This window comes from Portunus trituberculatus, chromosome 46, assembly GCF_017591435.1.
Source record: "Portunus trituberculatus isolate SZX2019 chromosome 46, ASM1759143v1, whole genome shotgun sequence".
Taxonomy (NCBI): Eukaryota; Metazoa; Arthropoda; class Malacostraca; order Decapoda; family Portunidae; genus Portunus; species Portunus trituberculatus.
Window position 1 is genome coordinate 11,281,107 of NC_059300.1, and position 16,928 is coordinate 11,298,034.

Below are 16,928 nucleotides of genomic sequence, written 5' to 3' on the forward strand. Positions count from 1 at the left end.
CGGCATAGTTTTGTACTGGTTAATATAAGCAGCATAGTTTTGTACTGGTTTGTTTTGATTAGGCTTGGTCTTGGTTGCTTGGCCATTTGCTTAGCATAGCAAGAACACGGGCAACTTGTGTGTGATAATGTTCCTAGTTTCACACCAAGAACCATGATTCGTGTATCCCGTATCACAGGCTAGTGTGATACCCCTTAAGGGCATTTTACATAAACACACAAGCAAGATACATAAAGACCCAGGCATTATAAACATGACTGACAGGATAACAGTTGCTTGATTCAATCTTACAAAATTGTAGAAAAAGGATATGTGACTAAACCCAACCTGCTCAATCTGAATTTTTGAATCCCATTTGTTTTATCTTTTCATATTGACTTTGACTTAAGAGATCTTCCCTCAGAGCACAAATAGGACAAAGGACAAGAAATCTTGTAGTTACTTCAGTGTTTCTTCTGTATTTAGTCATATTTCAGTGTTCTTCACTTTCATTTAAGGAGTCTACCATTACCACATGTTCTCTGTCATATAATGGAAATTTATCTTGAATTCTCATTAGTTCATTCATAGATTTGTGTTGTTCAAAAATGTCACTTTTAGATGTGTGTGTGTTTGTTTCTTTCCTTCTTTGTTTGTATTTGTGTGTGTGTGTGTGTGTGTGTGTTTCACTGTTTGATCTGCTGCAGTCTCTCTGACAAGACAGCCAGACGTTACCCTACGGAACGAGCTCAGAGCTCATTATTTCCGATCTTCAGATAGGCCTGAGATCAGGCACACACCACACACCGGGACAACAAGGTCACAACTCCTCGATTTACATCCCGTACCTACTCACTGCTAGGTGAACAGGGACTACACGTGAAAGGAGACACACCCAAATATCTCCACCCGGCCGGGGAATCGAACCCCGGTCCTCTGGCTTGTGAAGCCAGCGCTCTAACCACTGAGCTACCGGGTGTGTGTGTGTGTGTGTGTGTGTGTGTGTGTGTGTGTGTGTGTGTGTGCACATCACTGGTGATTGTAAAATAAATCATGTTTATGTAGAAGACTGAATTAACATTTTCAATAAGAAGGGAATATTAGTTGTCACCAGTAGGATACAGTAATAGTAAGCACTGCATATGTTGCTTTTGTCTGGAGCCTGGTATCTAGAAAGTCAAAACACTTACCTATTTGCATGTTTGTTATTTTCACTTGTGCTTGTCTGTGGAATGCTCTGTAACCTTTAATGATTTATTTATGTAATATTCTTCCCCCATGTTATGTGTTAAATGTTGTTGTGTTTTAGTAGTTAAGTTGTGTTTAATGTTATGTTGTGTTTTAGATGTTAAGTTGTTTTTCTCATAGATGTTGGAACCTGTGTCAATTTTCTATTACTATTTGCACTGATGACTTCATTTTGCCTCTCTCTCTCTCTCTCTCTCTCTCTCTCTCTCTCTCTCTCTCTCTCTCTCTCTCTCTCTCTCTCTCTCTCTCTCTCTCTCTCTCTCTCCAGAGTAGAACAGAATTAGTGTAATTTTATGTGTGCTTTTTGTATATGATGGGCATAGTTTGCAGAATGACTGTTTTGTAGTTCACATAGAACAATAATCTCTGTTATTTTGCCCAAGTGTTTTTATTGAACTTATTGTGCCTTTTGATTGTCACACAGAAAGTAAGCTTATCTTGAGCTATATGTTTGAACTGAGAGTTAAAAAAGAGTTGTGGGAAAGAAAGCATTTAGTAGAGTGATGGTGATGTGGGTTGTGCTAACTTGGGTATGCATTACAGATGCCCTCCAACAAGGAGCTTCACAGTTTGAACAACAGGCTGGCAAACTAAAGAGGAAAATGTGGTGGAAGAACCTAAAGGTAAGTTTTTTTTTGTTTTTTTTTTGTCAAATCAAGACAGGTTTTTTTTTTCTTTTCTTTTATTCATTTATAGAGAATCAACATACAAGTAGAAATAGCTGGATATTCCAAAGAGATTGTTTTATTTAAAACACTGTCACCTACTTTTATCATCAGGTATGTCAACAGGACAAAGTCTGAAAGACAGACTTCGAAAAGAGTGAATATCAGAAGTTAGATAGAAACGAAGTTATCAAGTCTTGCAGTTTTGCTAAATTAAACATAAATATATACTTTAAAGCTAGCATTATCAAACATGACTCATTTTTTTTAGCTGCATACTCCATGATTCGAATATGATTGGGTTATTCTCAAGGATGGCTACATGCTCATTGGCAATACCCATCATAACATCCCTCCTACTGAGTGCTGATAATTTTTTTATTCCCTACCTTCTTCAGGAAAAAAAACAGTTGCATCTATCAAGGTAGAAATGTATAATCCATGAATTCTCAATTTTGTTATTTAAGTAGCCTTCAGTGTTAACTACGGTATTTTAAGCTAATGAAATTTTCACTCAAAACTTATTGTACCAAAAAGAGAATTTTTGTATACTTTAGGTCACAACTGAAGTGAATATTTTGTCTTGTTACTTTAAAATTCTACATTTCCTTTCATTGATTAACCTTATAGTGTTCATATTAATAAAGTGTATGGTATGATGTGTGATTGTAAGCCACTGTGTCATTTCAGATGATGATCATCATGGGTGTCATCGGTGTCATTGTCCTCATCATCATTGTTGGTAAGTAATCCTACTGATTAACAAAGTTGGTTTTATGTTTAGCTTGGTAGTGAGTCAGGAGAGGAAGCTGTTTGAGAAGGTGACGGTTGGTTAAATCATTCATAAATACCCATTAAGAAATAATCCTTAATTACTTGGCCTCTTTCCATTCCATTTCAGTTTTAATTATGCATGCCATAATTATGTTACATTTCAGTGAATTAGTGCTATCTGGATAGAATGTTGAGGTAATAAAATGTATTTCATACTTTCTTTCATTTGCACCATGTGTGTTTCATTCATATCTAATAACAGTGTGATTAAAATATGGCTCCATATTATTGAAAAAATGTGTGACCTTCACTGTCATGTTTCAAATATATTATTAAAAATTAACTTGCATATCCACCAAGAAATTGATCTTGTGTGTCATTCTACTTTCAAGTTCCTTTTATGTACTAAAATATCCTAAACATGAAATCTGTGATTAGTTGGCATTAGAATCATGGAAAACCTTAATGGTTTCTGAATCTCTTCATTACGGTCTTTGATAAAACAGCACCTGAGTATTTAATAACTATAATGTCACCATGGGTTACATCTTTTGTATTTCATTAACTCAAGTTTCATGTGTGACTTTATACACGCATGAAAAGTAAGAAACTAATTATTGTGAATATAAGATAAGTTATTACTTGTATGATACAAACAAGAGGTAAAAGGGGATCTGAAGGCTGGGACTCGGATCAATGAGAGAAATAAAGAGAGAGAAGGTGATCTCTCTTATAGACCCATGAGAGTATTTATGGACAAATAGGCAAGGATGGGCAAGTAAGGGAATGGACAGTTGAGATGGCTGTAAGAGATGAATTCATACCATACAGGGAAGGAAAATTAAGAAACTCCTATGTTACATGAGTATTGACAACAATCACATTTGTACATAAAAGGGATTTCAATCTTGAGAGTAAAAATCTTTGTTAAGGAAAATAATTCTTTTGAGAAAGAGAAAACATCTATTCAGAATTTGCAAAAATAATTATTTAACTTTGAAAGCACCATGGGAATGGTGCTGGTGTTGGAAATACTTTGTTTACAGTGCTGTGTTCTTATACTGTTGGCAATCAGATAAGTTATTTACATTTCAGTAGAAAGCTCACATTATATATATAATATATATATATATATATATATATATATATATATATATATATATATATATATTTTTTTTTTTTTTTTTCTGAATTGAATCACTGCCCTAGTTCAATTCATGTAACCCATTTAGTTTCATTGTTATCTATATCTACATTTATTGAAATATGAGCGATCACCTTGTTTGCAAGCAAAAGCAACAATTTTTCCTTGTGCTAGGGACTTAATAATGATTGAGAACTGTGCAAGTATTCATAAATACATCCCATTCTCACTATTCATTTGTTTGTGTGGATGTGTGTGCCAAAAAAATATATTCATATATATAATTACATATACATGCACACAGCAGATTCTCAAAAATTATCAGTGCCTGAAAAGAAAACCAAATGAGAACAAAAGTTCAGTATGCAAAGTGTACAATCATATAAATATAAAGCTATAGATTATATTATATGCTGTAAAAGTGACCCTGATTATATAATATATTGTAAAAGTGCCCCCTAAAGTCTGACATACTTCTTTTCATAACTAGTACAAGATTTTTTTTTTTTTTTTTTTTTTTCGACAGGCAGGTCAGACTTGTTGCAATGAGCATGTTTCCAAGAATCTCTTGAGAACATAGATTATATTGTGAAAGTAGGAATTCCAATTAGCATATCACACACCTATTATGTGCAGCCTAACAGAGGGAGACAAATGAGTGATATAAACAGTCAACTATGTATTGGTCTCAATTCTTTATTAGAAAACTAAACTCCCATCATGTAATACATATTTCCTACTGATCAAAACTTAGGAACTGTCCCTCTGCAGTTGTGATACATCTTCCATTGAGTCAGTGCAAAGGAGGATGACTAAAAAGATATAAGGGATGAGAGAGATTCCCTACGAAGCAAGACTGAAGAAACTCAATCTGCATTCCTTAGAGAGACGTAGGATAATAGGAGACCTGATAGAAGTATTTAAGTGGTATAAGGGTTTTAACTAAGGGGACATGAACAAAGTTCTTAGGATCAGTAGAGGGGACAGAACCAGAAATAATGGGTTTAAATTTGAAAAATTCATGTTCAGGAGAGAAATGGGAAGAAACTGGTTTTTAAACAGAGTGGTTGATGAGTGGAACGGTCTCAGTGGTCATGTAGTCAGGGCTGAGTCAATATGGAGCTTTAAAAGAAGATTAGATAAGTTCATGGATGGGGATGATAGATGGAATTAGGTAGCTTAAGCAAACAGGGACTGCCACATGTAGGCCTGGCAGCCTCTTGCAGCTTCCCTCTTTTCTTATGTTCATATGTAACTGTTATGGTTTGAATCATATTGTCAGTTGTATTTTGTATGGATTTCTGTTTGCCTCCAACAATTCAATCGTAAAATGCAGAATAGGTTATCCATCAAGTCACCTTTCCTTTTTATCACACTACATGTTTCAAACCACTAGGATTCAAACAGTGTAACTTAAACCATTCACCAAATTCCATTGCTATTCAAGGGCCTATTATGTCTATGTTATCATGTATGTATGTATGTATATATTTGCAAGTGCACACACATGCGTAACATTGCATTTCATCTGCTTTGACATTTTGGACATACCTTCTGGATCTCTCCTCTGCCATCCATCTTAGTATGTTTAAAATAATCAGTGCTGCATGAACTTTATTCAGCTGTAGTTTCCATAATTTAAAATATCCCATTTATACACACACACACACACACACACACACACACACACACACTCACACTCACACACCCACACACACACACACACACACACACTTCTGTTTCTAGACTAGTTATCTGGTGATCAGAATATTCATATAAGATCGGTAGCACTTGATGTAAATTTAGATGAATCACAAAGTATACTTTACCTTATACATTTAAGTTCATTAATAGATAGAATGCTTCAAAGAATGTGGTGGAATAATAATTGACAAGATAGAAAAACCATAAGTAGTGGTAGATGATATGTAACATATTTTCAGTTCAATACTTCATCTATTCAGGATGTCACAATCAAGTTATTTTCAGATTCATTGTCTAGCTTTTAATGATGCATATAGAAAAATAGATGTGATAGAAATATTTTATATTTTTATATATCCTATGGTTGAGTATTTGGTCAGATGTGTTGCTTTGACTTGCAGTTCATCCTGTGTTGAAGATGTCAAGTTACTAAAGTGTATTTGCACCATTTTTGAAAGTTCAGACCTCTAGAATTACATAAGATAACTATTTTACCTTTTCAGTCTGATCACACACACACACACACACACACACACACACACACACACACACACACACACACACACACACACACACTGAATTGCTAACTTTTACACTATAAACTGTAAACAATACCAGGTACAGTACAAAGGTAATAGTTTAATAGGACTTTCTTCTAACTATAAGAACATTGTGGTATTGATTATAAGATAACTCTGTCATCTCATAAGAGCCATCATTGCACCAGTGCAACTAATGCTTACATGATTATTTACTGAGCAGTGTGTTGTAATAAAAGTGAATGTTCATGGCATCAAATCCTCACACATGTCCACAAAATTACAAACAATGACTATATTCTAATTTCAATCATTGATTTATTACATAAAGGAGATTATGTATCACAATGATAACTAATCAGTAATAATGCATTACTTCTAATATTCCGTTTCTCTTCTTCCCAATCCAAGTTTTATTCAAGCAAGATTATGAAGAAGTGGGAAAGTTAAAAGTTTATCTAGTATCTAAAGTTAGTAAGATAGGACTCTTAATGAGGTACTTAGGGAATGTACTTGCTTATTCATGCATTGGACAAAGATGAGCAACTAAGTTGTAGTTTTGAACTTATGAGGTGAAAAAAAATAGAGATTCTTTTTAAAGGAATGACTGGTAAGGATATGGAATTATGTAAAAATATTGTCTCATTGTCAAATGATATGGTACATTGATTATTAAGATATTTTTACTCATAATACCAGAAAAGTTCTTATTATAAATTCAAGAAATATCCTCATATACAATAGTTTAATACTTGTTGATACAATTAGTTTATTGTGAGAATACTATATATATATATGAAGTTTATTTCAGATATCAAATTTATGCAACTTAGAATTAACCTGAAACGGCATTTTACCCATATCTATTTATTACTCCTCAGAAAGTAGTTTATAACATGATTGTCTCTGTCAGTAAACACATATTGAAACCAACGCACCATATTTCTTCTCGGCTCAACAGAGTTCACTTTGATGACCTCTTTCATTCACACAGTCATTGCATAAAGTAGGCTTCCCTACCTCCAAAGCTAAGAGCATTGATAAGTGTTCAGGCATTTTCATTGTGAATCATGTCCTTAACATGATTTTTTAACTTGTGAGGTTGTTACTAGTACTATAGTAGCGCATGCATGAATGCCTGTGTTTTCTAGTAGGATTGGGTAACCGGTAAAGGCTGTACAACAGTTGCCATAGAGGAGGTAGTTCAGGCCAACCTAATCTTTGTCAGCTTCAGGGTTTTCTCAAATCCTAGAAGGGATATGCATGGATTTAAACTCCAGCCTGAACTAACAAATGATGATATGCTACTTATGATGATCTAAGCATGAACACCATAACAGTATAGTGTATCCCAATATCATATATGCCGGACTATAAGACCAAGTTTGTTTGTTTTTTAGGCTCCTAAATCAAGGAGTCATCTTATATATGAAGAATATAACACAACCCTTTAACCTTTTAACATTAAGTGCCACAGTACCTTGGAATTAATTATGCAACCACACACACATATGTATATATATATATATATATATATATATATATATATATATATATATATATATATATATATATATATATATATATATATATATATATATATATATATATATATATATATATATATATATATATATATATATATATATATATATATATATATATATATATATATATATATATATATATATATATATATATATATATATATATAAAAGCATGCATGTACACGATTTATTGGCTCCATGAGGCTGAACTCTCTCTACGGATGTCAAATGTTTTCTTACTGCGTCATGTGTGTTGGCACACCCAACCATGTTATAATAATAATCATCAGTTGCCGATTAGGCTATCAAAAACCATGGCATTGATAAATACTGGCAATTAGTACTGCAGTCAAGAAAAGAAAGTAATGCATGTTCCTGCCATTTCGGAGTCCAGAAACACTTGGAACTGTACCGAACAGAGATAGTGAATTATGCCTTGATACTAAAGTACTTAGTGAGGGAACCAACTACCACATAAGCCCTTCATGTTGTTGCTCATCAGTGATGCACCGTCCACCATTAAGGGGGTTGTCGTATATACAGAGTCGTCTTATAGTCTGGCATATACAGTATATGAAAGATGTTGATGAGCAATTCATGATGTCAAGACAAGATTGATAAAGGACATGAACCACAGAATATTGGCATGTGTGCATTTTTTAGGTCATTTTTCTTGCATCTCTATAGGATTAGAGAATTGGTCTCTCTCTCTCTCTCTCTCTCTCTCTCTCTCTCTCTCTCTCTCTCTCTCTCTCTCTCTCTCTCTCTCTCTCTCTCTCTCTCTCTCTCTCTCTCTCTCTCTCCATAAAATCTATAAAGTGCAGGTGAGATGGTAAGGTATTGATGCTGCAAATATAAACATTATTCAAATTCAAGTGTTGAACTTGATGAAATGTTTTGATTGATTTAAGCTTTTCATTGTTATATCTTTTTGTCACTTGAAATACTGTCTTAAAATTCTTTACATTACTTAATTATTTGCATAAAAGTATTGGGCAAATTTTAGATGGTCAGAGAACCTTACTTGGGAACAGTAGATAACACCAATCCATGTAGATGCAAAACATTGTCATATTGAAGAAAGTTTGGAGAGGCCAGTCATCTGTGTATCTTTAGGTTTTGTTCTCACTGAACATGTGTCAGGCAAGAGATCACACACACTTCCTGTTAAAATTATGTTTGCCACTACTTCAAATTTAAACAAAACAACTCTGGTGGTAATAAAAAAAAAAAAAATATATATATATATATATATATATATATATATATATATATATATATATATATATATATATATATATATATATATATAGTTGGTTTTCCTTCATATATGTATATTTAAAGTTCACTCCTCCATGACTTGCCTTCAGCCTTGGGGTGTGATATTGCCTTCCCCTGTAAATAAATGTCTTTCCATGGAAGGCCAAATATTTTCAGTGGGCTTTAGCTAAGGGGAGTTGAATGGCCAGTCCTTAGTGAAGTCCACTTGCCAATTTTGAAACCATTTCAGAACAGATTTTGTGTTCCAAGGAGTTCTGCATGCTTGAATGAAATGCAGAAACGTTTCATATTTCAAAGGATCTAAGCAAAAAGAACGGAGTTTGAAAAAAAATCAATATATACCGAGTTTGTTGTATTCCTTTCTTTGGCCACTCTGCTTTGCAAATATATTTATTCATCTTTGCCAAGTTTCTTGCCTTTTTATGTTGATTTATAATATCACATTTGCTTCCATCAGTTGAAATTGTTGCCCATAAATTAAAAGATATTTCATAAAATGTTTAAAGTATAACAGACAAATGTCAAACAAAAATTCCTCAGTAACCTAATTCAAATGCCTGTTCCTTCAATAGATTGCCAGATGTGCAGCACATTACTTTGTTAAGCAGCTGTACAGGATATTTTCTGATATATAACAACAGGAACATTGAGCACCAAATGGCAGACATAATTGTAACATGTGTGTATGCATTCAATCAGTTCCATCTCACCAGGAAGATCAATATGCATAATTTCATTCTTTAAAAATACTCATCTCCTGTAGTGTTCTTTTCCACTAGTAAAACTACAGTCATGCGCATTGGTGTGTTTCATATTATATAGTTGCACATGTACGTCATTGCATTTAGGGAACAAACGCACCACTGATTATTGATAATTCTTGAACAAAAATTACTCCAGTCCACAAGCACTGATTGGCAGAAATTGTGTGAGGATATGACTGCTTGTATCAGCTTCATAATAGTGTTGGTGTTGACAGTTTTTCTTTATGGATTTGTTATCCTTATTTCAGTGAAATTTTTAATTTCATACAACATGATGAAGTCTAATCTCAAGTTTTTCTCTTATAGTTTACTTCATGTAAATCGCCGTGTGTATCAATGTCTTCTGTATGTGCGCTCTTGAAACAAAAAATGATCAAGGTCAGGCTCTGTTTGGATGTATGGTGCCCTAGTGTGTATTGACATGTCTAAGCGTTTGTATCCATGTTTGTACCAACGTTTGTACTAACTGTTGCTCACATAGACACACTCTTCCTTCATGGAGTATTTCACATTATACAATATATAGGTTCTTTGTAATTTTATCAAACAACTACATGGTCATTTTTACATATCATGACTAGTATTAATATCTTGAATTAAGACCGTTGTATATACACTGGTAAGTTTGTATGATATGTTAAATTGAAGGTGTTTATATTCTCGTAGTTGGTTGAGGATGATTTATTTTTTTTTTCTTACTTACTCACAGGCATTTAATTGGACTGTAAACTCCATGAAGGTGAGGGATGGTGCCTCTGGTGATTATTGGTGTTGGTGGTTGTAGCTCGGGTGTAGTCGTATGTTGGCAGTAGCAGCACTTGTGAAAGCTACAGTTTATGGGTAACAAAATATATTGGTTCATTTTATAGTGGTAAATTTCTTAATAAGCTGCAAAATACGATTGACTGCATCTGTATTGCATTTTAAATCACAGTCATGTACCTGTAGTCTTGAGTACAATCTGTAAGATAAATCGATCAATCTTCCAAGGTATTTCACCCCATAGCATTTAGTTTAGTTTGTATTGAGAAATCCCGTAGACTTTGGTTTTGTTTCTTGTAACCCATGAACTACAGCTCCCTTCCAGGTGTCTGTTAGTGTAGGGCACTCACTTTTCATCTAAAAAGGTACAGCAGTTTTGAGCCTTATATTTTATACAGTAAGGTTCATAATGGCTGACCCGACGTGCATGTGCAGTCACTACAGAATCTGTACATTTGGTGAAGGCTGGCTGATTACTTCTACAATCTACAAATAACTCATTTCATGGTTCTAATATTAACTAATCTAACCCTGAGTCAAGCCTCTATATTGTGGCATCTTGCCGTCCTTGTCGCAACACAGGTGGGCTTGACTCTCTCTCTCTCTCTCTCTCTCTCTCTCTCTCTCTCTCTCTCTCTCTCTCTCTCTCTCTCTCTCTCTCTCTCTCTCTCTCTCTCTCTCTCTCTCTCTCTCTCTCTCTCTCTCTCTCTCTCTCTCCAACAAGAACTGCGTCATCGTCTCAGCGTTGTGTACCTGTCTCCCTTCTTCAAGTTTTAGCATGTCTTTAGAACTGATGAAAATTTACACTACTTTTCCTTTCTTGCCTTCTTTACGGTGCAAAGGGCCCTACATTCCTAAGGGAAGTGAAAACAAGACGGACAATGTAACTACCAACACTAACGCTCAACTCAGCCCACCTCCCAACATGATGAATAACGCCCATACCTCTTTGCAGTCAAGCTTGGCTTAGTCGAGGTGTAGTGAATCACCTCTCTTCTCTCACCTACTGTGAGGTAACGAGATCTACAGTTCACGAGAATGGTCCACTGGGACACAGTTTACACTCTTTTTGTGAACATTTATACTTCAGAATGAATGCAAAAGTGCCTCCATTAGAGACACAGAATGCAGAGTTTGAGGCACATGCAGTTGCCATTAACACATTAGGGATAGTATTTAGTTTTTGGAGGAGGTTGAGTGGTTGCCTGGTTACCTCAGTTTTTGAGGAATGATTCATTCTCAAATAGCCTGACTTTTCTAATAGTGCTTACATTGTTTACAATTTTATGTGAGGTGATTAACTTCTTTCATGAAGTTGGATGTTGCATTTATGAGAAAAGTCAGGTCTTGGGCCCTACATGAGAGACACTGGTGCCAGCCTTAATTGTGAATGCCTGCATGTCATTGCCATCAGTGAATGCTGTCTGCACCTTGTCATGCATTTCATGCACAGTTCATGTATCATTCTCACTTAGAACACTTCAATCTTCGGTTTCATTGCACTTACATGTAATTGATACTTTGATCAATGCAAGTTGTAGAATTTATTTTGAATGTTGAGGTGAGTAGTCTGTTTTGTAGAGTATTTTTCTGAAATATATTCTAGGAAATGGCAAACAATGCTTCATCAGTCAGTGGAATTACATTTCCAACAGAAATAGCTGCGCTCTTTGTATTTTATGTAGTGGTGATAAAGCTTCATCTCCAAAACATATTGAGTCCATAGTAATTGGCTGACATTTTACAGTATCAGACTTTACACATGATAAATTTGAGCTTTGCTATCCACAATGCTTAATGAGGGACTGCTTGCTCATTTTAGCATATGAGTGTCTATATATATATATATATATATATATATATATATATATATATATATATATATATATATATATATATATATATATATATACTATATGTGTGTGTGTGTGTGTGTGTATATATATATATATATATATATATATATATATATATATATATATATATATATATATATATATATATATATATATATATATATATATATATATATATATATATATATATATATATATATATATATATATATATATATATATATATATATATATATACACACACACACACACACACACACACACACACACAGTATATATATATATATATATATATATATATATATATATATATATATATATATATATATATATATATATATATATATATATATATATATATATATATATATATATATATGTGTTTGTGTAATGATAATTTATTGATCAGTTTGTAAGATGAAATGCTTCAAAAGAATATTGCAGTGTTGCACCTGCCGTATATTGGACTTGGGATTGTTGTGTAATTTAGAAGGAAGCTTACAAATAAATTGTTTCCTTCGTGTGAAACAACAGTCCTAAGTTTTTTGTTAATAAACTTGTATGAAATCATTCTAAATTCATGTATTCAGTAATGATGATTTCACTTTAATATCAGAAAATTTGATCATGACAAAAACTGAATTTAATATTTTACCTTATCTGAAAAACCAGTTTCTCAGCACCTTAGATTATTGATTTAACTGTATTACTATTTTTTGTGATAAAGTTAATCAGATTTCTTATTCTATGCATTTAGTACATTTGAGTAGATGAGAAATGTTTTATAAGCACAGTCCTTGTTGATTCAAACATGAAGGCTTTTTTTTTTTTTTTTTTTTTTTTTTTTTTTTTTTATACGAAGGTGAAATTATGTTTTAAATCTTGACTCTTTGAACTGCCACTTTTTTCTCTTTTTTGCACTTAATTTAGTCATTATTTACACCCATTGTTTCAGAATTATGCATGATATTTGCATGATTGATACTATTAGTGTTAAATTACAATTACTTATTTTGTAATTGCAATTTAAATTGGTTTTATTTTATCAGTTTCTTTTATTTATTTACTTATTTATTTATTGTATTTTTATTTTTTATTGCTGTTACATTACATTTTTCTGGGTTATTTAACAAATTTGAGGATTTTGTTTTAACAGTCATAATGTAATTGATACACATCAAGAGTTTTCCATACAATGTTTAAGTACCTTCTTATGAACTTTATTTAAATCGACTACAAGGATACTGAACTTCTTTTTTTTATCGTTAAACTTCTTTTCACTGTGTTTAAATATTCATTAAATTCTACATGTATTTTAATCCTTTATGATATTGGGATTATGATTTTGATAGTTATGTTTTTATTTTCATTCAAGTTTATGTTTAAAGTGTGTGTGTGTGTGTGTGTGTGTGTGTGTGTGTGTGTGTGTGTGTGTGTGTATGTATGTGTGAGTTAGATGGTCTTCTGACAGAATGCTCAGAGTGTCAAAATGTGTTAAGTTCTATCAGCAGCTTCTCATTAACCTTAACAGACATGACCTTGCTGTTGTGCTGCTGTAATATCATTCTATTAATTTACTTCTTTTGATTGATTTGTCTTTTTGTTTATTGTGTATGTGTGTGAGTGAGTGAGTGTGGGTATGTGTGCGTGTAGGTGTGGTCACCCACACCTAGTTTTAGTATGTACACAAGGATTGAGTTATACTTGTGTAGTCCTATCTTGTAATATTGTATTTATCCATTTTTTCCTTCAGTGAATGTACACAATTCACTTCTATTATTTCCTCCTCTAATCCATTTCAGGTAGTGCATACTCGTATAGCTGACTTCAGGATTTGAATTAGGCAATTAATGTTCTACTAATTGTTCTTATGTTCATAATTTAGTTTCCACCTTGGGGATGCTTTGTTTTCATCCCACCTTTAATCTTCAACATGTTTCATATCAGTACTTCTATTCATGCAGCTGGATCAATCTACATTACATAAGTAATGTCTTCCTCTCTGCTGATGCCTTCTGGTTTTTAAGTTGACATCCATTAGGAAGATCTTTCTATCATAATTTAAATGTATAATCTATTCATCTTCATTGATCATTCCAGACAAATATTCACTAAAGCTTCATTTTTTACCCATTTAATTTTTCCATTGTTCTCAATTTAACTCTTGCTTATTTTTCTTCAAATTGTTCTTAATTTACTCAAGAGTTATGGTTTGGTGTCATAACTTTGTTTCTGAACACTAATTCTCTCCTCCACTTCTCTTCACCATCACTAGTCATCAGTGTGTTTCTAGTCACTTTTCCACTCATTCAAGAATGGTGTTACTCTCTCATCAAGTACACTCTCATTATTTAATTCCTACTTGTCACTTCTTCGCCAGGTAAACAGAACACCACCACTATGCTCTCTCTCTCTCTCTCTCTCTCTCTCTCTCTCTCTCTCTCTCTCTCTCTCTCTCTCTCTCTCTCTCTCTCTCTCTCTCTCTCTCTCTCTCTCTCTCTCTCTCTCTCTCTCTCTCTCTCTCTCTCTCTCTCTCTCTCTCTCTCTCTCTCTCTCTCTCTCTCTCTCTCTCTCTCACACACACACACACACACACACACACACACACACACAGCTTCTGACAAATATGCAGAGAATATGTTTAAGAGTAAATTTTGCAACAGATGAGAAAAAAGTGCCCCTATTGGAAAATAATTAATTTTTTATGATGAGAGAAGTCAAATCCTGTATACTTGTTAATGATCCCACAAGCCAACAATGGCTCATGAGGTACTTTGACGTGACCATTAGAACCTCTTTTAAAGTAAACAAAATTCACCAAATTACCTAGGAATAATTAATCAACAAAATACATAGTAAACAATGAAGTGTTGCATCTAAGGTTGATATTCTTAGCATATACGTATAGTATAATCAGTAAATACAAATTCTGCTGTATTCATTAAAATATAGATTATTAGTTTTATTGATTGATACAGTATATAAATCCATTATGTTGTATTTATGCTTCAAACTGTGGATCACTTACGTGAATCATATGATGATGTTAGTTCATCTCTTTTGTATACTTACTGCAAAGTTGCAGTGTTATACAAATTGAACTGAATGTTAACAAAATGATTCAGTAATCACTAACTAATAATGAACAGTTGCTTGAAGAATGTGAAAGGTGAGTGTAGCAAGTAAGTTCAATTGTAGTTGACAGGTATTAAAACTGGAGTGGACCTCTCTATGAAATTTGTATGAAGTTTTCTTTATTTTTTATCATTATTTTTTCTTTTTCTGCATAATATTATCAACATTTCTTTATGTTGATGTCTAGAATGTAGGCAAGTACTGCTGAGATCCATTAACTGCTTTACTATTCATTGTTCTATAACACTTTAACACTCATACAAGGGAGTTGTAAAATGGTCCATTCCCAAGTGACAAGATTTTGGATCTTTGTAAATTAATTTTCATTTTATCTATCTCAGTATAGGGTGTTTCATGGTCATGTATTATAAATACACAAATTTCATATTGAAACATTAAAATTGAAACATGTGCTTGTACTATGTACTTGTCTGATACCATTCAAAGCCAGCAATGCGTTTGTGGTGTTGCACGTCACTAAATAACATACCAGAAACAAAATGCCATGTATATTCATACAAGATTCTGCAATATATTGTGCAACATTTTGCAAAATAAAGTGTTGATAAGTTCACTTTTGACCACTAGAATACACAACAGATCAATGCAAGTAGTACTGTGCAGGGACAGCAAACAGGCACATGACTTTGACTTGCAAGTTTCTGGTGGTCTTTCATACACCTTCATCTTCTGCAACAAAAGAGAGTATCTCAGGTTGCAAGAATTCATCAGACCTGAATATGAAAAAGATGAATAAGTGAATAACAAAAGATAAGTGGAAGACATTCCTCAATGCTTCTGAAACTGTACCTAAACTTAACTTTGTTGCCTCAAAATTGATATCCTTGAATGTTAATCAACCTGAAATAAATTTTGCTGTATGAGTGCTATAGAAACACTAAGAAGTCAGCTGTTTACTGAATTGCAGCAGTATAAAATGTCATCAGTAAATACTGTCCAATACAGCAGTATATGATACATACAATGGATACAAATATTATGGTCTTGTATGAAGTTTTATAGAGAGGTCTCCATCTATTTTGCTGTAGCTATGTTTGACTGCTCTCTCTCTCTCTCTCTCTCTCTCTCTCTCTCTCTCTCTCTCTCTCTCTCTCTCTCTCTCTCTCTCTCTCTCTCTCTCTCTCTCTCTCTCTCTCTCTCTCTCTCTCTCTCTCTCTCTCTCTCTCTCTCTCTCTGCTGTATTGAATTTTAAAATCAAAATTTTGTTAGTTGCGTGCGTGTGTGTGTGTGTGTGTGTGTGTGTGTGTGTGTGTGTGTGTGTGTGTGTGTGTGTGAATGCATTCATACATGTTGAGTCATTTATAAGATAGTTTTCTATGAATTTGAATAATTGAAGAGTTCAGATATATAGAATTTTTCTGAATAAGATATCAATGTGTGTCAGGGCTGGAGGCTGTTACATTTATTTAAAGTAACAAGTGAGTCAGTTTTGTGTTTTGGCGTTTATGATGTGGAGGAGATAATATCGTGTGTGTGTATGTGTGTGTGTAGTGCAATACAGTAATTAAG

General features: G+C 33.4%; 2 protein-coding genes across 15 annotated transcripts in view; one reads left to right on the forward strand and one right to left on the reverse strand.

Annotated features, from left to right (window-relative positions):
* The window catches only part of LOC123520285 (60S ribosomal protein L22-like), a 40,948-nt gene that overhangs the window by 15,354 nt on the left and 8,666 nt on the right, over window positions 1-16,928 (reverse strand). The window lies entirely within an intron of this gene.
* The window catches only part of LOC123520286 (vesicle-associated membrane protein 2-like), a 30,131-nt gene that overhangs the window by 10,065 nt on the left and 3,138 nt on the right, over window positions 1-16,928 (forward strand). For 6 of the 13 annotated variants that reach the window (XM_045282454.1, XM_045282452.1, XM_045282451.1 and 3 more), the window contains 3 exons: window positions 1,771-1,850; window positions 2,583-2,634; window positions 11,250-11,420. In XM_045282454.1, the coding sequence (XP_045138389.1) occupies window positions 1,771-1,850; window positions 2,583-2,634; window positions 11,250-11,377 (260 nt within the window). In that variant the 3' untranslated portion in view covers window positions 11,378-11,420. Of the gene's footprint in view, window positions 1-1,770; window positions 1,851-2,582; window positions 2,635-9,951; window positions 10,024-10,354; window positions 10,385-11,249; window positions 11,421-16,928 lie in introns of all 13 variants that reach the window. The other 7 variants (XM_045282458.1, XM_045282457.1, XM_045282461.1 and 4 more) reach the window with 4 other exon arrangements.